The sequence below is a fragment of the Ranitomeya variabilis genome, chromosome 2, assembly GCF_051348905.1.
Source record: "Ranitomeya variabilis isolate aRanVar5 chromosome 2, aRanVar5.hap1, whole genome shotgun sequence".
NCBI classification, from domain to species: Eukaryota; Metazoa; Chordata; class Amphibia; order Anura; family Dendrobatidae; genus Ranitomeya; species Ranitomeya variabilis.
The window spans coordinates 76654025-76679316 of record NC_135233.1 but is presented as its reverse complement, the minus strand read 5'-3'; the positions used below and the strand labels follow the sequence as shown (position 1 = coordinate 76679316).

The following is a 25292-nucleotide window of genomic DNA, read 5'->3' as shown; positions in this document are numbered from 1 at the left end:
TATGTATCCGGTTTTAAATATTAAATTAACAAAAAGGCAAAATAACATGGTACGTATTTATAACACATGTAATGATGTAGTAATGGGCACTAAGAAAAACTGTTACCAACAGCATAAAATGGGTTGTATAAAGATTTTTTTTTTACATTTTTGAAGGGGCGCTATGGGTAACAGCTTAGTTGATGATTTATATGATATTCTTACAGGCAATATCATTTAATTTTTGCTTTGTGACTTTAAGTATATATCATCATGTTGATTTTTTTAACCCCATGTAATGCTGAGTAGATGCACTTTGTTTTGGGTTTTTTTGTTTATAAAAAAAGTGTTTTACATCACATTTTAAGTGTTAATTTATCTACAAGTCTAAAAATATTAGGACAAAGCTCAATCTTTTATAAAAGTATTTCTTTATTGAAATTCTCATAAACCCCCACCCCCTATTCATTTCTTTGTTGTACTGACCTTTTTTTTATCTAGTTATTTCCCAGCATGCATGGGTCAATATGTCAACAATAACTTTCTAGATACCTTGGCGTGGTACTTGTGGTTCTTTTTGAAACAAGGGTAATGCCCATTACTACACACATTGAGTTTTGTTGTCTTTTTATTGAGTAACATTGTGTACATTTTATTTTTATTTTTTACAGACCCAACAATACTGTTTAAATGCTTTGAATATTTTCTTTTTTTTTCCTTTTTTTTATCTTTTGTAGCTACATCTTATTTATACCATGTTTAAAATGAAATGCAAAACAGCCTGTGCTTATACTACAAAGATCTTGGAAAAGAAAAAAATGAGAAAAAAAATAAAAATCCTGATTGTTCAACACATCAAAGAAATTCACTTTCACAGTCAACAAGTCATTTTTTTTTTTTTTTTTTACTCAGTAGAACACAAAAAAAAAGTTAAATGGTCTGTAACTTCAATATTAGCAAGGAAAAATACAGTACAAATTACAAAAATTACTAAAAATAGAGAATTGTGGTCAGGCGACAAACTACATTTAATCGTAGCAGCAACCTGAAATTTTTTAACTTTTAATAAAAAGTTTTTAAATATAAATTATATGGCAAATGTACAGTACATTGCTCCTTCAAATGTTCTTTTTGTGTTTTACTAATCCAGTGTTTTGCAGTAGAACAGTGAATTCCATTCACTCATTAGAGTTCCTATAAAAAGTCTTGTGCCCTTAAGCATCATGAATGTGAATGGTCAGAATCTGGTATACCACTGTCTCTGTAGCTCCTGTTACTGCTGCTTTCACTGTGACTGGTTTTGTACAAGGTTACTCCATTAGATGGAAATATAGTGTGCAAAATAAATTCCTCCTTGGACATTGGTTCATTATTTATAGGTATCATCTGAAAAGAGGTCTCCCTGATTTCTAAAATGGAGTTGTCCTTTTTAGTTCCCGCCTCTGCGTAGTCGTCTTTTCTTCTCCTGCCTTTGCTGTAGGCACAGTTCCTGGAAAAAAGAGAACCATTCCGATGAACGTACCAGCAAACCAGCGCCAGGAGTGTGATTGCCACCAGCGCCACTGCTCCACCGATGATGGCTGCTAGGGGCAAGTTTGAGTTTTTGTAAGGCTCCTTCTCCTGTTCTCTGTTTAGTGTTGTGGTTGGGTTGTACATTTTAAGTGGAGCAGTCTCTGTTTCGATGCACACGGGAGTTTCATCCAGTAAGAAGAAGTTTTCGGTTTCCATGGGAACCATACATATTCGGTATGGAGACTCTGGCTCGAGAGCTGTCAGCAGGTATTCTGTTCTGTCACCTGTGACGATGGTTTCTGTTATAGACCCAAAAACTGGACTGTGACCCAATTGCCAGCTCAGCCGCAGTGATTTCATTGGTAAGGCAATTTTCCAAGAAATGTGAATAGTTTCAACAGTGACCGATTTCACGTTAATAGTGATAATTTTCCTAACTGGTATCGGAGTGGTTCTGTAGATTTTGTTGAGGTCTGGTGGCTTTATCTCAGGCTGTTTGGTCACAGATACTGGACGTTGTCCTTGTGCCGGAAGCAATGTGTTTAACATAGTTGTAGTTGTAATATGGACTGGCTTTACATAAATTCTGTCCTTACAATCAAATAGCTCTTTGTTAAGATCTTTAATAGTCATCCCTCTGACACGTTCTGGCGCCTGGCACATCAGTCCACGGACATTAACTTTGGAAGGCAAAGACTGCAGCCAGTCTCGAACCCATTTCATCTTACAACCACAATACCAGGGATTATTACGGAGGTACAACTGCGTCAAATTGTCCAGGTCATCAAAAATGCCCTGAGGTAAAGAAGTTAGATTGTTGTTTGACATATCAAGACGATAAAGTTGGGTTAGGTCTGCAAACGCGTTGGGTGGCACGTAGTTCATGTGGTTCTCCTGTAGATAAAGCTTTCTCAGGTTTGTGCCTGGCAGGTTTGCAGGAGGAGATGTCAGTGAATTTCGAACTAATGAAAGCTCTGTCAAATTAATCAAGTTCATAAAGACTCTTTCCCCAAGGCCATAATTGTTTAAGAGATTTCCATCCAAAACAAGACGCTTTAGATTTGTAAGGTCTTGCAAAGAGATTTCTGCAATAGTAGAAATGCGATTATCATCTAAACGTAGCTCCTCAATGGTGCGAGGCAGACCCCAGGGTATTGTGCTTAGGTGGTTTCGTGAAAGGAATAGAAGTCGGAGATAGATGTTGTCTCTAAATGCACCATCCTCAATGCTTACTGCAGACACGGAATTATCATCGAGGTGAAGTTCTTCAATAGCAGGAATCTGGGCAAGTGCATCATAAGTAATAGTCCGTATATTGTTTTCCTGCAGGTGCAATTCTTTAACATTTTTGGGAAGGTTAATTGGAAATTCGTCTAGACTGTTGCGGTATAAATAGATTCTCTCCACTTTATCCAAACCTCTCAAGTCAGACGGTATCCCCGCATTGTTTATCTGATTATTTTGAAGGTATAGAGTTGTAGCATCCTCTGGTATCCCCGAAGGAATAGATGTCAAGTCTCTATCATTGCAATAAATGAAGCCTCCATCACAGCGGCATACTGAAGGGCACGGTTTGGCACTGACATACTGTGGCGCCATTCGAAGTAATAATAATAATTGGGTCCAAACAACAATATAGTTCCAGGTTTCAGCACTCATGGTCATAAAGGAAAAAAAAGCTTAAGGTATCTGGTCTGCAAGAAAGAAAAAAAATATACATTGTCTGCATTAATTTCTTACATGAGATTGCACAGAAAAATGTATTTCTAATGAGAAGCAAATTTATGTAGAATTGACCATAAGGATGCTATCAAAATGCCTAATTACCGTAAGTACTATGCATGTTTTTACCCTGGATAAAATGGGAGTAATTATCATGTATGTCAAAATTATTAATATGGAGTCACACTAGGGTTTCGTTGTTTATACTGGTAGCTGATTTAGTTAAGCTTGAATTGATGACTTATTACGCTCAAGATAGTTATGATGTTCCTTCATCTAAAATATTAGGAAATAAGTTACATTAACTTGAAGATTGTTTGCATGACTTTCTTGCGTCAGTAGATTAGTAGAGACTGAGCTGCTGCTATATACAACATATCCAGTAGGGGCACTGGTGAGCTATACTGTATGTACAGTTCTGCTGTGCAAAGCAAGCCAGACAAATCATGATCATGGACTCCTATGTGATGATGTTTTATTCAGAGTGTTCAGAGAAAACTATAAATCTAGTAAATGCTTGCTTTACAACTATAGTAGAGAGAGCCTCTGGTCATATTTTTTTTTAAATTGTAACCTTAATTTTAATTATTTCTAGACTAAAATTCAGCAAATAGGTTTTGGTGTTGACTAGGTCATATTGTGATTTTTTAAAAAAATACTTTTGGGCATATACTATATTTCACTTCATCCCCCTGGTATACATATTAGGAATTTCTTATTGCATTTTTATGGTAAAAAAAATATGGTCTCTCATTTTTTATTTTTTTTTTTAAAATTGGTCATGTTTGTCTGGGTTATAACCTCAATGTGCTGATGAATAGTGCTTCTATGTGCTAGGTTAAGGCATAAAGCAGCCAAAAAATGTTGTTCATTATTATGAGATGGGCTCTAAAAATGAGAAAACCCAAAAAGATTATGTAGATCCTAAATAAATGGATGATATATTGTTGTTGGAGGCTGCAGTATATGAAAAAGATCTATCTAACAAATAGAGGTCTGAAGGACATCGAGTCATGAGCTATAGTACATTTCTGTCGGAGATTCCCCTACTTCTTTTCATCCCCACCATTATCAGCACTTAATAGACACTAGACAAAGACATACCTGAAGTGTGAGCTGATGTTCCTTTGAATTCTCCCGTGGGCAGAGCTGTTTGAAAGCCTCGTGTTCCCAGAATAGCAAGGTCTGGGTTATCTCATTTAGCAGTTCCTCTGCTCCGTGTATATTCAAACAATCCTAACTTGTGGAAGAAGGGTCCGAATCTGACCATCCCTTGTCCACATCCCAGCAAACGTTTCCTGCCGACACCAAATCTTATGTTAAACTAGTTTCGGTTTCCTGCAACCATGTGATATTTCCTCCAATGCCAGATTAACTGTTTCTTTATAATCCCCCTTGGTTGGCTTATTTTCATGCCAGAAATGGACTTTCCATTTATAAATGCTCCTCAGGAACGCCAGTAAAATTAACTCCACACCAGGGGCATTATTCATAAAGCAAAGCCGGGAATAAATAGTGCATTCAGAGTGGGTACATGCTTTCCTTCTTGTCTTTCCTGTGCAAATTCTACCATGAATGCTCTCTGTACAGTAGTCACATCCCAAAAGGTTCACACCCGTTGTGAAAACACCACGGTTTCCAAGCCAAACTAAAAAACGCAATTGCAGGAAAAAAAAACTGTTGGAAGATGAAGATCAGGAAGAGTTGTCTGTCATAGGAGTAATTTATCACAACATTTTCAATAGGAAAAAAATGTGCTGGCTCTTCGAAGTTCCTGCTTCTTGACGATTTCTGGAAAGAGAGAAATTATAACTATTAATTGGGGAGAGTGAAATGTCACATAAAACTCAATAATTACAGGCCAGGGTAGACCGATTGGCGGTCATTAGTTTCATTATAATCACAACTATTGACTTTCTCCGCTATGGCTAAACTTCAAAGTTTCCAAAGGTCACTGCCATGGTGCCAGTTTCTGCCATGATTTCTATTATTTCACATTGGCCATTCCAGTGCATCCATCCAAGAGCAACTGTAATTGAAGTCAGCTTCAATCAACCAACTGCAGAGAAATTACTTTAGCAAGCGGTGACACCTGTCTTTTTCTATTACAACCCGAAGTACAATCCCCTGCTGTCCACAAGTTTTAGACATGTAATAGATAACCAAGACCCGAAGCCATTCCAGCCTGGGCACACGAGCTGTCCAGTTACTGTGTCTCAAGATGATGAAATATCTTCTCAAGCAGCTCCCTAATATATAGTGTATGTCCTTGCTACGTACAAATCACTGAACTCATACTTTTCAGGCCCCCATACGCACTAGACTAAGGCTCCCATATGCACTAGACTAAGGCCCCCATACGCACTAGACTAAGGCCCCCATACGCACTAGACTAAGGCCCCCCATACGCACTAGACTAAGGCCCCCCATACGCACTAGACTAAGGCCCCCCATACGCACTAGACTAAGGCCCCCCATACGCACTAGACTAAGGCCCCCCATACGCACTAGACTAAGGCCCCCCATACGCACTAGACTAAGGCCCCCCATACGCACTAGACTAAGGCCCCCCGTACGCACTAGGCTAAGGCCCCCCATACGCACTAGACTAAGGCCCCCCATACGCACTAGACTAAGGCCCCCCATACACACTAGACTAAGGCCCCCCATACGCACTAGACTAAGGCCCCCATACGCACTAGACTAAGGTCCCCATACGCACTAGACTAAGGTCCCCATACGCACTAGACTAAGGCCCCCCATACGCACTAGACTAAGGCCCCCATACGCACTAGACTAAGGCCCCCATACGCACTAGACTAAGGCCAGCCGAATCAACCAATACAAACGTGTAATGTGTTTAGAGGAGCCAGCCAACTGATGGTCAACGATGTTGATTGGATATATGTCCAATTTCAGGAGTGCAAATTGCATTGTTCTACTAGAGAAGCCAATGGCCGACATGTCAGCTGGGTGCTATCTGCTCTCCGATATGTGGGAGTCGTCTTTGTTGGCTATTGGCCAACAATCGATTGAAGCATCATTTGGCCTATTATGGACCGCTTGACATCACTAGGCAGTAGTTACCTCACATACTGCCATCCTCCTGTGTGCATATGGCACCAGCGCATGGTAAAGTTAGGACTACCTTATCATCTCTTAGCCACCAAGCTCAGCCAAATAAATGTTAGAATATTCCATTACACGAGTTTTATTCCTCTTTTTGATTTGTGCACATTTTTTTTCTACCTTTTTTTTTATCCTTTAAGATGTAAGGGTCAACCTGCCAAGGTGCTTAGAGTGACAAGTAAACGAATTTGGAGTAAGCTGGAAATACTTGACCCTGAAATTAAGGAATGCCGTAGTAGCAATTTGCTTCTCCACTCAGTAATTACATGGCATCCAGCAAGCAGAGCATCTGTTCCAGAATTAAAATGCTCCGCACTGCCAGTATGCTGAATAATACATGCCAGAGACCTCTTTTATATAAAATAAATTCTATCTCCACATGATAAATCTTTAATATAGGGTTAAGCTAACTGGGACTGTGTATCCTGCCTAAAACACGGTACCGGGAGGAGGGGGGGAACTAGGCAGCTCTAGAGACACCATTTTACTATGCATCTATGGAAGAGTTTTAGTATTTTTCAGAAGGCTCGAGGACTGGTGGCTTCCTGTGGTAACTTGTGAGGATGAGACTCTACTCCTAGACTATTCTGACACCTACCAGTACATGCATTGTCTCCCAAAAAAAAAAATCAAAAAAAAAAATCAGGATTTAACACTTTACTTTCCACAGTCTCCACTGATGTTTGTCTCCGTGTCTGATTATTACCATGTGTTGAATTTGTTTTAACAACTGCTGGAGTGAATCTGAGCAGCAGCCAAACATACGATAAAAGTATTTTTACGACTGCCTGCTCTTAATTAAGAGGCCATTTTAAACTTTCTCCATATTTATTTCATCGGAGGGATCGATTCATGTTTTTACTTCTCCTTCTTGTCACTGACAGCACTTGTAAACAGACGAATGCAAAAAAAAAGCCTAAAAAAGCAGCTTTAAGTGAGTGGCTTTTCCTTCATTAGCATGCATGAGAAGAGGAAATGACTGCAATGGTTACCATAAGAGTAATAGTATTTTTTTTTTATGTTTAGTGTTAAACTGTGTCTTTTTAACCCTCATTGTCATGCAAACCAATGGTCTAATGCTGCTATTGTAGTAGGGTCTGTGCTGGACTTAACTGAAAGCTCATTAGGATCTATGGTGACTGTAGGCCTCTTGGCTGCAAAAAAAAAAAAGTATAGCAAACAACACAGGAGCATAAAAAAAGCCATGAAACAAAAGCAAAGCTTAAAGGGAATCATGACTGCTGGAAAAAAAAAAAAGTAGATTGGAATAAATTCTTCAGGGGCTTATAAAGAGATGGCCCCCATCACATCTGTTTGCCCCTCTGTTTGATATGATATGTTTTGCATATCAATAGCAAGCCATGATGTTCCAGCCATAGCCCTGGACAATCCTCTTGCCATGGGCTGACTAACCCGTCTTTAATTCTTTTGTATGTGCATTGATTGACCTTGAGTCTTTATACATCAAATATGACCCGGGCCTGGTCACGGCGGAAGATAGTGGGATGCTTGTTCCTATTCTTTTCAATGGTTTTGCTACCGGCTTGAAGGCTGGTACATTCCTTCTAGTGGTGTCGTGTGGCTGGCTACACAATAACACACAAATATGATTTTTAATTTATCTGACTTTAGGGTGGTCGATCTTTTGCAAATGCTTCTTCCGTATACAAGCTTAACTATTTGCAGTCGTGTTTGCTTCTTGCACGCTCTCTTGTGTTTCACATTTTTGGAATTGATGACAGCTTGGCTAGTAGCAGTCACATTTTCCACGATCATCAGATTTCATACAGGTTCTTGTCTCTTTTGTTTACCAGCAACCATGAGAAAAGACGAGTGGGACTTTTAGAAGGTAACCTGATGTACAATTGGCCACTTCCATCATGCTATGTCATTAAATTTTTTTCTAAATCGAGAGAGGGGACTAAAATATTTGATGGATTTTTGGAGATATTCCAGTTATTTTAGGGCTTAGGCCTCATGGAGAAGAAATGTGGTGCAGCTGTGCCCTGAGATCAGTTCCATTAATAAATTTATTTTGGACTGAATTAGTTTTGGGAATAATGAATTACACTGCAATTACTGTAGATTTACATCCATACAGTCAGATTTAGATCTAAAACTAAAGCTTTCATGTAGAACCAGAACTAGAAAATAGTCTTTGGTGGCTTTAACGTATTAAAAATGGAAGGTTCTGTACCATTTGTGAACCATAACTTCATTTTTTTTAACAGTATTTTGGTTTAGGTCAATGAGATTTTAGTATAGTCAATATATAGTATAATAGTTTAGCTTACCATACATTACTCATAAGATTCTCTCTAGAAATCATGCAGATAGCAGACACATAAGACGAGAAGGCCCTCTGGGTCTCCGAATCAGCAAGTATAATCATGAAGAGTAGGAATATCACTCCCAATAGATTCTTTTGATTCCGCTGCCTGCAATCTAATACCACGCACAAGAGTTTTCTGCAATGTTTACAAAATTCAATAAACTTCAGATAAAAACCATGTGTCATGTCCAATTTCCTCACTATTCTGGTCCCAGCAGAAATTCATCACAAAAACCCTCGCCAATGGCCGATTTCCAAAGACAGCTACATGGACATGGCTCGGTATTGCCGCCAAGACTTGGCCAAGGTGACTTAGTACAACTATATGTAAGCATCAGGCGGAACAATTGCTTTCATTGTTTCTACAAGTGCAGGAAGTTTTTGGAGTGCTACCTGTTAAACAGTTTTAAAAAATGCCTGACTCTTCACCCCAGGGTGTGACAAGTGGCGACATGTTCACAATGTGAATGTAAATTGGCGACGTTCCTCGACACCCAAGACTTTTTTGCCATTTTAGAAGCAATTAGCTATAAATTGCAAAATGATTGCAGTTAGGAAACATTGTATATTGGCATCTATGAAATCATAATTGTACAATGTAATATTTATACAGGTATTGAGTGTCTTAAGAATTGCAGTCGTTACAATGTAACCTTCGTGGCAGACGGTGATGTAACAGCCCAAGCAGGTCACTTGGCTTGTATCAGCATTTTGATCTATGCAGGGCTTGTAATGGAAAGCTTTTCACACAAGGGAGAAAAGAATGTTTTATGTCAAGGTCCTGTTTTGTGTTTTATCGGAAATTCTACATGTATGGCTACAAACTTGTCTTGTGCATGCTGGAAAGGATCATATTTTTCCAGATCCTACATGTGTAGCTGAGAAGCAGCACTGACTTCTTCTTTGTTCAAGAAGTTAAAGGAGGGGGAAAAAAGGAAAAGAAAACATTTTTCAGCCGAAAAACTTGCGCCAACGTCTTTCCAACTGAGCTGATGCCCACTGGGGGGGTGGTAAACGCTGTTAGACGCCTTTTTCTGCTGAGACCCACAAGTCAGACACTCTCTGCTTCTGTCCGGCTTTCCTGACTTTAATTGCAACAAAGTCTCCTGTTGAGTGGAACAGCGGTGTGTTCGAGGCCAAGGAAAAGTTCTCCTTTTGAAGGGCTCATGGAAGCCCTAATGGCCATGCTGATTTAATTAACCATGGCATTTATTTAGTCATTACTCCTCACAATGCAGCAAACACAAGAAATGGTGCAAAAGGCACTGTGCTGAAAAGAGAGTGCTTTCTTTATACCTCAACTGGTCATGGCTCACTTTCGGCAGCCCTAGGTCATGGGGTACGAAAAAGTATCAGTCCCAAAGGAGATCTCACCCAATTTATATAGCCAGACCTATAGACTATAATAGAAATGGTCAGCATGTGGCTGTTGTGGGACTACAAATCCCATCATACACAGTCACCTCTAAAGTTTAGCCCCATTTTTATGTTTATAATCTTAAGTCTGCTCATTTATAGATATATTTGGTGTTTGTATATATGTACGTTATGTGTTTATTCATATAGATGTTTATCAAGACCTACATGCTTGTTTTGTGTTCTCTATTGATCTAGGTGTATATGCAGCCATTTATGCATGTTTTGTATATATGTATGTGTTCTCTATCCATATAGGTATATATGCAGCCATTTATGCATGTTTTGTATATATATATGTGTTATATTGATCTAGGTATATATGCAGCCATTTATGCATGTTTTGTGTATGTATGTGTTATCTATTCATATAGGTATGCACAAAGGCATTCCTGCTTGTTTTGTATGTAGGTATTTATGTTTGTATATATGCATGTCTTATGATCAAAAGCATCTACAGCAGTATAAGCCGGGAGATTGCAAAAATGATTACCACTAAACATTTTATATGAGAGTAAAAAAAAAAAGAAAAGAAAAAATGACTGTCAGCCCAAGCAGTACAGAATGGCTTCTTAGAAGACGGTCTTTTCATGCACTGAGATTTTTTTTTTCCTGCCTTGAGCCTAAACAGATAATTGTGTTTTTTCATCCTGCGGGAGAGTAATGTTAGTTAGGGCTGCACACCCGCAGGCGCTAGATGGCGAGCATAATTGGAGTTTATCTGATTGGACAGTGCTGTACAGAGAGAATGGACCGGGGGAATAGATAATTAATAGTCTAGTAACAAAGTGTGACAGCAGCCAGAATTTGGCCAAATTTTATGTCTGTGGCTTTTATATGGCGAATGGGGGGGCACAGATCTATTGCTATAGAGAGCTGGTCAATGAGGGGCATACAGAGGGTACGATCAGTAATGTGATGCTTTCATAGAATAGGTTTCGTTTGCTGTTAACTAGTGAAGTACTGGATCGGTTTTGGGTGGGTGCAAAGTACAAAATGGGAGCAAAAATGGCCTGAAAATGTGTCAGTATGTAGCTAGGGCTAAGGTGAGCGTTGTGTGCAGACATGTACAGTAGTGCTGTATGAATAGGCTGTTTATGCTCGGTAGTTATATGTATTGGGTATATATTAGCAGGGTGGTATAAGAGGCAGTGGACACTGGCAGCCTGAGCCTTCTGCACATTATATGGGAATAACACGATTACAGGCTAATGCTGAATGAATATATTTGCAGGGATTAGTCTGGATGAATGGGGCAGTGGTATGATGGGGAGGTGCTGCTGCTCTTGGGGAGACCCATTTTATCCCATTTCTTCACCATTCAGTAACATTGTGGTCTGTAAGCAGCTGCAGCCCATGGGCAGAAGCCAGGAACCAGAGCGAGCCCAGGGCTGAGCGGACAGAAACAAAGGTCCAGCGCTCACCATTGTGCCCCCTTCCCAGTAGCCTGACCCCCTTACTACACATCAACTGTCTATAAATCCCAGTTATATAGCCGATAAGCGGCCCAGGCTACCTAGGGCATGTGAAGGATGAGCCCAGGGAAGTGAATGGGGAGGCACAAGTAGCCACAACTTGCCATTAACTTGCTAATCTCCCCTGATCTAGTCCCCTTGCAGCTTTTTACATATTTAAAAACCATAATTCCCCATTGTCAGTGGGGTTCCCCAGCACAGAGACAATGCTGCGAGCTCTAAGCTTGCCATTATCTGTCCTGCCATTGCTATGCTGGTCACATACTTCACTTGTCCAGGCAGGGATTTCTTTTTTGGTTTAATGTCTAGCATAGGAGAGGGGGAGTTTTAGAAATAAAAAGGGATTGATTCCCTCAGGAATGGGCTTAGGTTTTTCTTTTTTTATTCCATACAGCAATTCAGGCTTTGAAATGTAGGTGTAGCTGTTCATTTATGTTTGTGCAAAGTCTGCTGCTGGCACCTCCACCACTACCCTCCATGTATGACTGAGCTCTGCGCTCTCCACAGCTAGGATTATTAATAGTCTGCTCCCCAAGTATTGTGGGGGGCACCTGCAGCCCCCTGGTAACTGTGCCCTGTGCTAGGAGTCTATGGGAGGAAACTTGGGCTGCTCAGGAGCTGACACTCTTTCTTCCCTTGCATCTTGTACTTCTGAGATGTCATTTGTTTCTATAAACCAAGTAGTGAAGCTGGAGAAGCAGCCATGGTTGTGTGAAGCGCAATGGAAGGAGAAGAACTGCTGCTAATTGCTGGAGGAGAAGTCAGTGATTTGTGCCTTACCTGGAAGATCAGTGCAGCAGAGAATCCAGTAAGGAGAGTGCTGTGCAGAGGGAATATTCCAGTTGTAGTCCTATAAGACAGATAAGCTCCCCAGGCTGTAGGATCACCATAGAAGAGGGCAGGCAGCAGCTAGTTGTGTGAGCTTGTACCAGGCAGCAGCATTCCCTGTGCGCTGAGAAGTGTTAGGTCCTCTGTGCCCACCTCAAAGTCTGAACTTCCAGCAGCAGCTCGCAGTGGCCGAGTGTGGGCTGATGTCATGGAGGAGGAGAGGCTTCCTCCAGCCCTGCCCCAGTGAGGTAACTCCTCTGCAGGCTGCCTGCACGGGCCAGGCCGGCCACTAGAGGGCGCATGTAACCCTTTCTCTGCAGGACCCAGCACTGAGCTGTCATTCCCTGTCTGCTCTTATATGGGCTGTTAACTCTAAGGCTGCTGAAGCCGATTAGGCAATCTGTACCATCTCTATTTTTTATTAAAGAAGGCTGTTAATGTTATGCATTGCAGGCTGAAGAAATGCCGAGTGTAATGTATTCCATTCACAGGACTAATACATAGATTTTAAATATAACTGTTCAATCAGTTTTAACCACGAAACTGCCCCTTTAGCATTTAGCAACGGGTTGTCCACTTCTTGAATAATGCATTTTTAAATACAGTAGTCCCCCTTGTGAAATAGAAAATGACATTTAACCAACTACATGATGTCGGGTCTGCCAAGGTTCGCGTGGCTTTTGGCATGCTGCGCTTCACTTGGACAGCTGCCCGATAACTGCCAATAAATGATTGGGGGGCTCACGTGGCATAGCAGCGTCACATGAACTCTGGAATGGCGCTGGTGCACGAGATGAATGTTTTTTTATCTTACCATGGGTAGTGCTTCATTTAACAAGGGATTGTCCAGTTAGTGGTCATCCCCTTTTAATGCACTTTGCAAGTGCTGTAATTATGTATGTGGGTAGACGAGGGGTGGGGGAATTTTTATTTTCTGCCAAGGGCCATTTGGAAATTTATACCATCGGTCGTGTACTGCACAATATTATCAGATTGAAGACGATGCTATATTTGGTCAGACAATTAACTCGCGCCTAATGTGATGGCAGGAGCTGCTTCTCTTTGGTGCAATGATGTTACTACTCGTAATTGCGTTTCCAGATTTGCATGAGTCTGGAGAACTGGTGACTTTTTGTGATACATTTTGCAAAGAACACACAACAGTAAGTTGTTCTGAACACAGCTGTATATTATACTGCATATTTCCCCTCACAATAGGAAATTGATCACTGCTCACGTTGCATCTATAGTACTCAAGCAGTAAGAGGTCTGCTGTCTGCATCACATAGGTGACATGGAAACTGCTACTTATGCATAGCATGAGAAACCCCAAGTCTGCTATATATACACTCACTGGCCACTTTATTAGGTACACCTGTCCAACTTCTTGTTAACACTTAATTTCTAATCAGCCAATCACATGGCGGCAACTCAGTGCATTTAGGCATGTAGACATGGTCAAGACAATCTCCTGCAGTTCAAACCGAGCATCAGTATGGGGAAGAAAGGTGATTTGAGTGCCTTTGAACGTGGCATGGTTGTTGGTGCCAGAAGGGCTGGTCTGAGTATTTCAGAAACTGCTGATCTACTGGGATTTTCACGCACAACCATCTCTAGGGTTTACAGAGAATGGTCCGAAAAAGAAAAAAAATCCAGTGAGCGGCAGTTCTGTGGGCGGAAATGCCTTGTTGATGCCAGAGGTCAGAGGAGAATGGGCAGACTGGTTCGAGCTGATAGAAAGGCAACAGTGACTCAAATCGCCACCCGTTACAACCAAGGTAGGCCTAAGAGCATCTCTGAACGCACAGTGCGTCGAACTTTGAGGCAGATGGGCTACAGCAGCAGAAGACCACACCGGGTACCACTCCTTTCAGCTAAGAACAGGAAACTGAGGCTACAATTTGTACAAGCTCATCGAAATTGGACAGTAGAAGATTGGAAAAACGTTGCTTGGTCTGATGAGTCTCGATTTCTGCTGCGACATTCGGATGGTAGGGTCAGAATTTGGCGTAAACAACATGAAAGCATGGATCCATCCTGCCTTGTATGGAGCATCTTTGGGATGTGCAGCCGACAAATCTGCGGCAACTGTGTGATGCCATCATGTCAATATGGACCAAAATCTCTGAGGAATGCTTCCAGCACCTTGTTGAATCTATGCCACGAAGAATTGAGGCAGTTCTGAAGGCAAAAGGGGGTCCAACCCGTTACTAGCATGGTGTACCTAAAAAAGTGGCCGGTGAGTGTACATCACATAGGAGACTACTTTATATGCATCACATAGGAAGCCCCAAGCCTGCTATATATGCATCACATAGGAAGCCCCAAGCCTGCTATATATGCATCACATAGGAAGCCCCAAGCCTGCTATATATATCACATAGGAAGCCCCAAGCCTGCTATATATGCATCACATAGGAAGCCCCAAGCCTGCTATATATATCACATAGGAAGCCCCAAGCCTGCTATATATACATCACATAGGAAGCCCCAAGCCTGCTATAAACATCATATAGGAGACTGCTATATATACATCACATAGGAGGCCCCAAGCCTGCTATATATACATCACATAGGAAGCCCCAAGCCTGCTATATACATCACATAGGAGACTGCTATATATGCATCACATAGGAAGCCCCAAGCCTGCTATATACATCACATAGGAGACTGCTATATATGCATCACATAGGAAGCCCCAAGCCTGCTATATATGCATCACATAGGAAGCCCCAAGCCTGCTATATACATCATAGGAGACTGCTATATATGCATCACATCGGAAGCCCCAAGCCTGCTATATATATATATATATATATATATATATATATATATATAATCACATAGGAGACTGCTATATATACATCACATAGGAAACCCCAAGCCTGCTATATATATACATCACATAGGAAACCCCAAGCCTGCTATATATAAATCACATAGCAGACGCAAAGACTGCTGTATATTCATCACATAGGAAACCCCAAGACTGGCTGCTATATATACATTACATAAGATTCATGGAGACTGCTATATATGCTTCACTAAGGAAACTCTGAGACTGCTATACATGCATCACATAGGAGACACTGAGACTGCAGTCTCCTTGTATCTTATGTGATGTAAGTTCAGCAGTCTTGGGGTTTCCTGTATGTATTACGCTATTTATCCAGCATTCTGATGAAATGCTGTTGTAGTTTTTTTTTTCTTGACTTCAGGAAGAAAAGCATCACCTCATTGATGTCTTCCTCCTAACCACCCGTCTACATGTCCAGTCAGCTTGGTGATTGTACATGTGTGTTTATTTGGGAGAGGGAAATAAGCTGTCGCCAGAGGTTTCTGTTCTCGGGGAGAGAAGAAGCTGCAACGAATTGGACATGTTAAAAAACAATATTCCCAACCCTGCAATGCTAAAATAAGGGCTCATCACTAGTTGTATCATGCACATTTGTGGCCAGATCCACACACTCTTCTCTTTTGGCACTCAAACAGTTAACCCTATCTGCAGAATTATACAGTAGCGTGGTGTTTAAACAGGCAATATGCAGAATAGGAATCTATCTTGGTTTATTATCATTGTGATAAAATAAAAAACATGTCAAAAAGTACAATCTTTGGCCAAGTTCCTAGAAATAATTTCCACCCTATTGTTGCTTGGTGCTCCTATTGAATGCTGCGCTGAATATCCTGGATAATAAATGCAAGGCTTTGTCTTTTCTGCATGCAATTTATATTTTATTTTTATTTTACTTTTTTCTTTTTTTCTTTTTTGGTTCAATGGAACCCACAGCTGTCAATATAGAAGATGGAGATGAACACAAAACGCACAAATGACAGGAAGGCTAATAATTAGTATTAATACAAAAGGACACAATGAGGACAACCTGCATTGTCAACTAAAATATAAGTTTTCCCAAAAAATTAGTTTGAGTTATTACAGAAAAGTATAGGCATTCATGCTTAGTGAGGAAGGAGGTATTATGGACATGCACATCTGTTTGTAGCAAGCAGACGGCAAACAAAATATATACCCACATCCGATTGTGGGGAAACGGCACAAGTCTTCCTGGCACTGTTACTATACTTTCTATTTGACCTCTTATTGAAAGCTAAAACTCTAATAAAATGAATTTTAGCAGAAGATAACTGGTCCCAAATCTTCCATTTGATTTGGACACTGGCCAAATGTGTTTACTGTGTTTAGGGCCTAAACACATAGTAAAGTGGAGTGTGCAGTACCATAATATGGAGTTCTAGACGTGATTAGATCGTACAGCCATGTAGTGCCACGGATTCTCTTTCTGAAGAAATGCTTCTTGGGGTAAATCAGGGAGGAAAGATGTATTAGCACAAGCAGTGTCAAACTGGGGTGCCAAGGGCCCACCAGTTATATTCACTTTGGGGGGCCCATTTTTCACCTGCATACAAGTATTACATGACTGGTTCACAAATTTCCCTATAGCTACATATAATAATAAACTGGGTAGTTTGGTTAATGAATGAGATGCTGCTTTTTCTGTACAGAGTGAATGAAGTGAATTATGACAAGTACTTCCCATACAGTGGCGTTGGGGGCCCAGATCTGCACAGGGGCCCTCCGGGCGATTCCCCTGTTCCCCTATGGGCCAGTCCGAGCCTGGGCACTAGAAGGTAACAGCCTGCAAAGCACCAATAGAGTAAGGCCCTTACATACCCGATGTCCAGGTCTCGGTAGTGGCTGCTCTGCTCCTTTCAGTGTTTGTCTCCAGCTACCATCGGAGTTAGTAAGTGAAGTTGCGGTCTCTGGTAGCGCTATTTCTGAAATAAAGCTGCCATCTTTTTCTAATCAATAAGCCCCATTAAAGTCCCTGAAAAACACCCCACTAAATAGCAGCCAACCAATGAATGAACCTTACGTGCTGCGGTATACCATGTTACTATATAGAATTACTAATAGCTTGTAAATGCTTTTTAGGATCATAATATCATAATTTACAACAATCGTGTTGACATTCGCTAATACGTGTATTTGCTTGTGCATGTCAACCTTAAAGGCTCATTCAGATGTCTATACAAATCTGTCCGAGATTGGTCAGCAGTGCACGGACTGGCCGTGGCTCCCCCAGCCTGAGCCAGATATTGCACACCAAACAACAGATCCAGAATTGAGCGGCACCAGGTAATGTGGATAATCTTCACAGGCTGTGACTATAGAGGACAGATTTTTCCAAAGACTTCTAACACAAAGCTCTATTCTTGCATGTACGGGAGGTGCTCTTCATATAACAAGAAAATAGAAATCCACATAATGCAAAGTTTAAACAGATGCGGCACTCACCCGAATGTTGCAGAAATCAGTGTCTTTTATTCGCTTTATGCGGCATTAGACATTTGCGGAGAGGCAGCAGGAGACAGAGAGGGGTGCGGGGAGAAGAAAGTGGACGACGGCCGTTTCACGCTGATGCGCTTCTACGGGTCCAGGACCTGTAGAAGCGCATCCGCGTGAAACGGCCGTCGTCCACTTAATTCTCCCTCCTTATGTACCCGTGTGCCTTGTTTTTGCTCATGTTTAATGTATTTGTCTATATTTGCCCCGTATTTCACATGTAAAGCGCCATGGAATAAATGGCGCTATAAAAATGAATAATAATAATAATAATAATAAATAGTTAAGAGATTCCCTGAGTATAGAGCCATATGCCGGATTCATACAAGGGTATACAAAATTTTCCGTATTTCATCCAAATAATTTTTTTGTCTGCATTGCCATCCATATGCAATCCGTGTGTCTGTTTTGTCTGTCCATCTCGCATTCAGATTTTACATGAGCGATTTTAAAAAATGTGGTGAGATTCCCCCCTCCGTCCCTCTGTGCTGTCCGTTTGCTACCTGATTTTGCATTTGGACGGCACACAGACATTTAATATGCTCATCTGAACAAGCCCATAGTCTGGCTTCAAGTAGGACACCCATAGAGGTTGCTGTGCTGAGTTAGGAGCGATTCAATGTATGAAAAATTAAAAATGATTTTCATTACTATATAGAAATCTTGTTAAAACACATTTCTAATTTACATTCTGTGTGTAAATGCTGTCTCCATTTTTTTGTTTGAGGAAAGTCAATATTTTCGGTTTGTCTCCTTAACCCGCCAGTACCAAAGTGACACTAGATGCTTCAAGAGTTCCATCACTATAGGGTGCCCTTGGAGTAAACTTCAAAGTATTATTCTACCCTTGATAGACTGCAAAAGAGCACAGGTTCCTGACAAATATGGGATTGTAACTTTGAAGTCTTCTTGAGTTGTGGTCATTAGGGATGTCCAGAGGTCTGAGGGTGTTTACACATGATAGCGGAAAGTTCTTATCATAAAGGAACAAGGGCCTTATATGAGCATTGACTATTCGCTACCAATGAAGTATGGCAGACTGGAGATAAATTTGTTCTTAATGTATCTACATGTTGGCTCATAGAGGAAGGTTCAGAATTTTGCATTGCACAGTATTGAAATTCAATGAGAAGTCTTCAGGTAAATACATTTCTTCAGGCTGTGGAAGCAGGTAATTATGCACAGGAAAGGAAGAGTCAACTCTGCCAGACATGTCACCCGGCCTGTGATATTACCATAATTAGAAAACGCAAACATTAAGGCTGCACATTACAATAGAGCAGTGGCTAGAACATGTTTATTGTGGTGTACTTTGGCTACAAGTCATTTACATATTCATGTCTGCTCTAATCACTCCTCTGTGTGCAGGTAGGAAGTTGGTGATTAGCTCTTGTAGACTGTTAGCCTTCATCAAGTATCAGAGGTATTATAATAAAGGTGGAGGTGTAGGTCAACAAAAAAAGAATGAGGGTCAAGAAAGCAGCTTTTATACACTTTACTTGTCCACAGCTAAGGGTACCGTTACACTTAACGATTTACCAACGATCACGACCAGCGATACGACCTGGCCGTGATCGTTGGTAAGTCGTTGTGTGGTCGCTGGAGAGCTGTCACACAGACAGCTCTCCAGCGACCAACGATGCCAAAGTCCCCGGGTAACCAGGGTAAACATCGGGTTACTAAGCGCAGGGCCGCGCTTAGTAACCCGATGTTTACCCTGGTTACCATCATAAATGTAAAAAAAACCAAACAGTACATACTCACATTCCGGTGTCACGTCCCTCGCCGGCGGCTTCCCGCACTGACTGTGAGTGCCGGCCGTAAAGTAAAAGCAGAGCGCAGCGGTGACGTCACCGCTGTGCCCTGCTTTACGGCCGACACTCACAGTCAGTGCGGGAAGCCACCGGCGAGGGACGTGACACCGGAATGTGAGTATGTACTGTTTGTTTTTTTTTACATTTACGATGGTAACCAGGGTAAACATCGGGTTACTAAGCGCAGGGGTGCTTAGTAACCCGATGTTTACCCTGGTTACAAGTGAACGCATCGCTGGACCGGTGTCACACACACCGATTCAGCGATGACAGCGGGAGTTCCAGCGACGAAAGAAAGTTTCAAACGATCTGCTACGACGTACGATTCTCAGCGGGGTCCCTGATCGCTGCTGCGTGTCAGACACAGCGATATCGTATGGATATCGCTGGAATGTCACGGATCGTACCGTCGTAGCGACAAAAGTGCCACTGTGAGACGGTACCCTTAAGGCCTCTATATACATCATACTAAACTCATCCAAACTAGTCAATATCTGCCTACAGTCCGTGTATGTACTGTAGGTTTACCAACATTCCCCTGACAGAAGATACTTAGGGAGAGATAATGATCCGGCCTCGTAAATTTCAATGGTGGATCCTTTTATGCTCCCTGGATTTAAGTGGCTACAGCATAGGCTGGCATCGGCTCTACCATAGAGAACACCGGAGCACTGATTGGAAACTTAATAATCATTCAGCCAACAGCTATCTAATGTGTGTGGGAGTCTTGAGACTTGCTCTCGTTATAAAAGTCCATAGGGAGACACTTTAAAACTATCAATAGCCACAGCAGATAAAAACCTAAGTTCAATTTAGAAGCTTGGGAAGGCTAAATTAGTATTAGTATTCCAGTTATTGCCTAGCCACAAAGTAGATGATAAATGATAATTATTGAGGACCACCACTGATATCCAGAATTTTGGGGATCGTTTTCCTTCTCTTAATGGCTTGGTTGTAATGCATGTGACCTACCTGTGTAATCAACCTGATAGAGTCTAGAACAAACCTGGGCTATCTTGTTCCATCCCATACACTTAGATAACCAAGTGCTATCCTATACTATTCAATCAATCTCTTGGACTTTGGATAAAGCCTTAGGGTACTGTCACACCGTGCAATTTTCGTCGCTACGACGGCACGATCCGTGACGTCGCAGCGTCGTAGACTGCGGTCACACTTTGCAATCACGGCGCTGGAGCGATGCCGAGGTTCGCTGGTAACCAGGGTAAACATCGGGTTACTAAGCGCAGGGCCGCGCTTAGTAACCCGATGTTTACCGTGGTTACCAGCGTAAAAGTAAAAAAAAACAAACAGTACATACTCACCATCTGATGTCCGTCAGGTCCCTTGCAGTCTGCTTCCCGCTCTGACTGAGTGCAGCCGTACAGTGAGAGCAGAGCGCAGCGGTGACGTCACCGCTGTGATCTGCTCTCACTTTCCGGCCGGCGCTCACAGTCAGAGCAGGAAGCGGACTGCAAGGGACCTGACAGACATCAGATGGTGAGTATGTACGGTTTGTTTTTTTTTACTTTTACGCTGGTAACCACGGTAAACATCGGGTTACTAAGCGCGGCCCTGCGCTTAGTAACCCGATGTTTACCCTGGTTACCAGCGAACGCATCGCTGGATTGCTGTCACACACAACGATCCAGCGATGACAGCGGGAGATCCAGCGACGAAAGAAAGTTTCAAACGATCTGCTACGACGTACGATTCTCAGCAGGGTCCCTGATCGCTGCTGCGTGTCAGACACTGCGAGATCGTAACGATATTGCTAGAACGTCACGAATCGTACCGTCGTAGCGATCGTAATTGCACTGTGTGACAGTACCCTTAGTGCACATGAACAACCAGCGCTCCATTCAAACATGGGACTCGGGACCTTTTTTTGACTATCGATGAAAGTGTTTGGACCCCCAAGAAATCTCATGTTTTGGATAAGAAATGTTATCTCATGAGCACAATGCCTCTTTATTACTAAGATCATATAGGGTTAATTTACCAAATTGAGGTCTATACGTTTACAAATGAAAATCATAACCTCAATAATCATGGATAATGACCACTAATTGCTATATTAAGTAGCCCTGCAGAACATTTCAATCATTTCGACCCTATTATTTGTGGCTTCTCTGGGAATATATCTTCATCAGGTGGTTTTTAATATTAATTCTATGCTCCTTGGAAATCTGCCATAGTAAGTATGTGCTTGCAATCTAAGGTGAAAAATATGGCTGAAGAGTTTTGCAGCTGCACCAGTGTTTTTGGAAAGGGTCATGCCACACACAAAGCAAAGCAATAGAGACCGGAGGAGGAGAGCCACCACAGACATTAATGATGTGCCATGAGCTGTAGATATAGAAGAATTACCTGGTAAGTCATCCATATGGCACGACTGTACAATATGTTATCTCTAAACCAGTTGTAACAACCATTGAGGAAGGCTGTATCGCCACAGAGTTTCTTCTTTCTTACTCTACAAGGTGTTTTAGACCCGGAGACTTCCTGCGTTACAATTTAGGAGCCTTTTATAGTTGGAAACATTTCAGATCTTCAGTCATTCAGCTGTATGTTTTTTTTTTTTTTTTTAAACATCTATAAGGTCGGGGCCCATGGGTCAAATACTCTACGCCTGCCAAATTAAATCTTCCAAAACCTCTCAGCAAGTAAATATAAATTCCACCAGTACATTTCACTAAAACGCTAAATTGCACTGCGAACTAAATCTTTCAAGAGTGATTTCCTCCATATGTTTTTCAGCTTTTCCGGGTACATAAAACCTGTCTGTTTGCAGTCATATAAAGGATGTCCTTTACTCCGGAGGGCTGTGATTGTGTTTATTTATGTGTGTCCCGGCACCAGTAGTGACATAAACTTTAAAGGGAGTCTGATGACTTGTAGTTAGAACGGCTGCTAAAACTTCAGGAGTCAAAGGCCTTCAGACTGGAACATGGGATTTGCTTTACACCGATCAGCATTCAGCAGGCGTTAAATTTCCTTTTATTATACTATACATGGGGCATATAGCTAAAAATATACGTATGCTGTTAGCGTATGTATTAGGGTTCATTCACACTCCTCTGCAACGTATGTCAGTTGCTGTATTTGTCGGAAAGATGTCCTAATGTTCTCTATACCTCGGAGTCTTGACGGACGTCTTACTGACCTATATCCTTTATAAACTCATGTACATATTCTCACTTATTTGTTCAATCTATATTTCTAAACAATTTGCTGTAGTTTAGTTATCAATAACCTATTTCACAGCGATGTACAAAATTTGACTTTGGTCATATCGGACCACATGCCCACAGTCAGTCTTCTCTAGATCAAATGCATACACACTACATACAATTTTATATTAAGCCTACTAAGCTCTGTTTCACATGGCTCGTGTTTGGATCAGAATACCTGGCTTGTTTGTTGGGTCTCCTGGCATGAGCAGTCGTCTCCATAGGTGCCTATGAGGCTGGTAGGACATGTCAGAAGACTTGGTCAAAAACGTGCTTCATGCTGATGTTGCCTTTGGTCAGATTTAAATGGCTATTTCCATCTGCAAAATCTTATCTGGATATGTATCAGGTGTAATAACGATATTATCAAATACCTCCAGTTAGAAATGTAGTATCATTCTTCTGATTCACTAAGTTGCTTACCCCATGTGCAGGGCATTACAGTAGCTTGGGTATCCATGGTTGAAACCACTCCTATAGTAAGTTAGTTGGTAACGTTCACAACCATGGATGCATACGCCACTTCAATGTCCTGCACGTGTGGTTAGCAACATAGAAAAGTAGTATAGTTCTTCTGATTTTCTAATTGGAGGCATTTGCTAATATTATTATTAGACCTACTACATATTGGGATTGAATCTTGGTGATGGGAATACCACTTTTAAATTTAGTGCTTGTAAATATATCGAGCCAAAATTGAGGGAAAAAAATCTTCAGCCTCATCCACATAACATGTACACAAATATAATGGCTAACTATGTGTCTGGCTAAAAAAATCCTGATTGCTGCTGGATCCACTCCTAAAAACTGATAGTTTACATTGACTTCAGTTTAACGTGCATCAATTTAAAATGAATCCAGTCTACAACAAAAAATGGTTGTTTCAAACATTTGATTACTGTACATATGAACAAAGCCTTAACCTTACAGCTTCGCCCACCTGATAATGTCAATTCCTGATGAGGACAGATAAGTGTCTGACCGTTTTCTATTGTTCTTAGTTATTACAATATTACTGTCAGAATTGACACTTGTTGTTTAGCTTTAATTGTTCTGATAATGAACATTTTTGAAAAGTTAATTACATCAGATAAAAAGAACTATTGTTTTTCTGATGCTGATAAAATGTGAACTGAATATATTCATCTTTTTTTGTTACATTGACTGTGAATTATGATAATGAACTAGAAGAGATTTATCATGGCATCACAATGAATTGTGCAATTAGACATATTGATCTTAAAACACTGAAGAACTCTGCTACATCTGAAAGAAAAAAAAATGGTTACATTGAGGCATTCTGACCACGAGCAGCAAGTCTATAGTCCTTATATAATACTTATTATGGAATGTGAAGCACTCATGCTGTAATATGGAATTTTATGAATTATGACAATGTTGCTGCATTTATACGAATCACACCATGCTATAGTATGCAGTAGCTCAACTACTGGGGGGTGGGAAGCAGAGGGTGCCGTTGCCATCGCACACCCATAACTACGTCATTGTAAGTTCATCTGTATCAACATCCCGGATGCTAATACAGTGGGAGCATCAGCTCCCTCTCCCATCATACCCTCTGCGTCTGATGTCTCCGCTCATCTGGCGCGATGATGTTATTACATGGCTTCTGCTGTGTTGGGATGTACAGGCACTCAAAGCGTTCACTTCAGAAACCGGATGAAGGAGTAGTAGAGGTGACTTTTTTCATGTGGAATGCATTATACTGTATGGAGGCCTATGAGGAGTACATTATGCTATATGGAGGCCTATGGGGAGTGCATTATCCTATGTAGAAAACTATGGGGAGTGCGTTATTTTATATGGAAGACTATAAAATGGGCAGCATGGTGGCTCAGTGGATAGCACTGCAGCCTTGCAGCGCTGGGGTCCTGGGTTCTAATCCCACCTTGGACAACATCTGCAAGGAGTTTGTATGTTCTCCCCATGTTTGCGTGGGTTTCCTCCGGGTACTCCGGTTTCCTCCCGCATACAAAGACATACTGATAGGGAATTTAGATTGTGATGATAATGTGTGCAAACTGTAAAGCGCTGCGGGATATGTTAGCGCTATATAAAAATAAAGATTATTAAGACTATGCATAGTGCATTATCCTATATGGAAGACTATGGGTAGTGCATTATCCTATATGGAAGACTTTGGGAGTGCATTATACTGTATGCAGGTCTATGGGGAGTGCATTATACTATATGGAGGCTAGTAAGGGGTCAGTATATAGTGTGGGGGCATTATACTGTGTATTGGAGAGCATCATACTCTGCAGAATGGAGCTGTACGGGGGAGACTTGGGACTTAATTAAATGTTAAGTGGGCACTTATTATAGGAGCACACAGAGGGCATTATTACTTTCTAGGTGGCGAAATGTGGGCACTGTTTTCCATAGGGCTTTAATATATTGTAGAGTTTTGTTTTACCATCTAGAGGATACACAGTACCACTCAGTAGGTGCAGTAATAAAGACACA

General features: G+C 41.3%; 2 protein-coding genes across 2 annotated transcripts in view; one reads left to right on the top strand and one right to left on the bottom strand.

Moving 5' to 3' along the window:
- MACROD2 (mono-ADP ribosylhydrolase 2) overlaps positions 1-25292 on the top strand; it is a 2853334-nt gene that overhangs the window by 621158 nt on the left and 2206884 nt on the right. The window lies entirely within an intron of this gene.
- Positions 318-12591, bottom strand: FLRT3 (fibronectin leucine rich transmembrane protein 3). The gene is made up of 3 exons (XM_077282572.1): positions 12346-12591; positions 4318-5004; positions 318-3185 (listed from the first exon to the last, which is right to left on the bottom strand). The coding sequence occupies exon 3, from the start codon at positions 3154-3156 to the stop codon at positions 1201-1203; it is 1956 nt and encodes a 651-aa protein (XP_077138687.1). The 5' UTR covers positions 3157-3185; positions 4318-5004; positions 12346-12591; the 3' UTR covers positions 318-1200.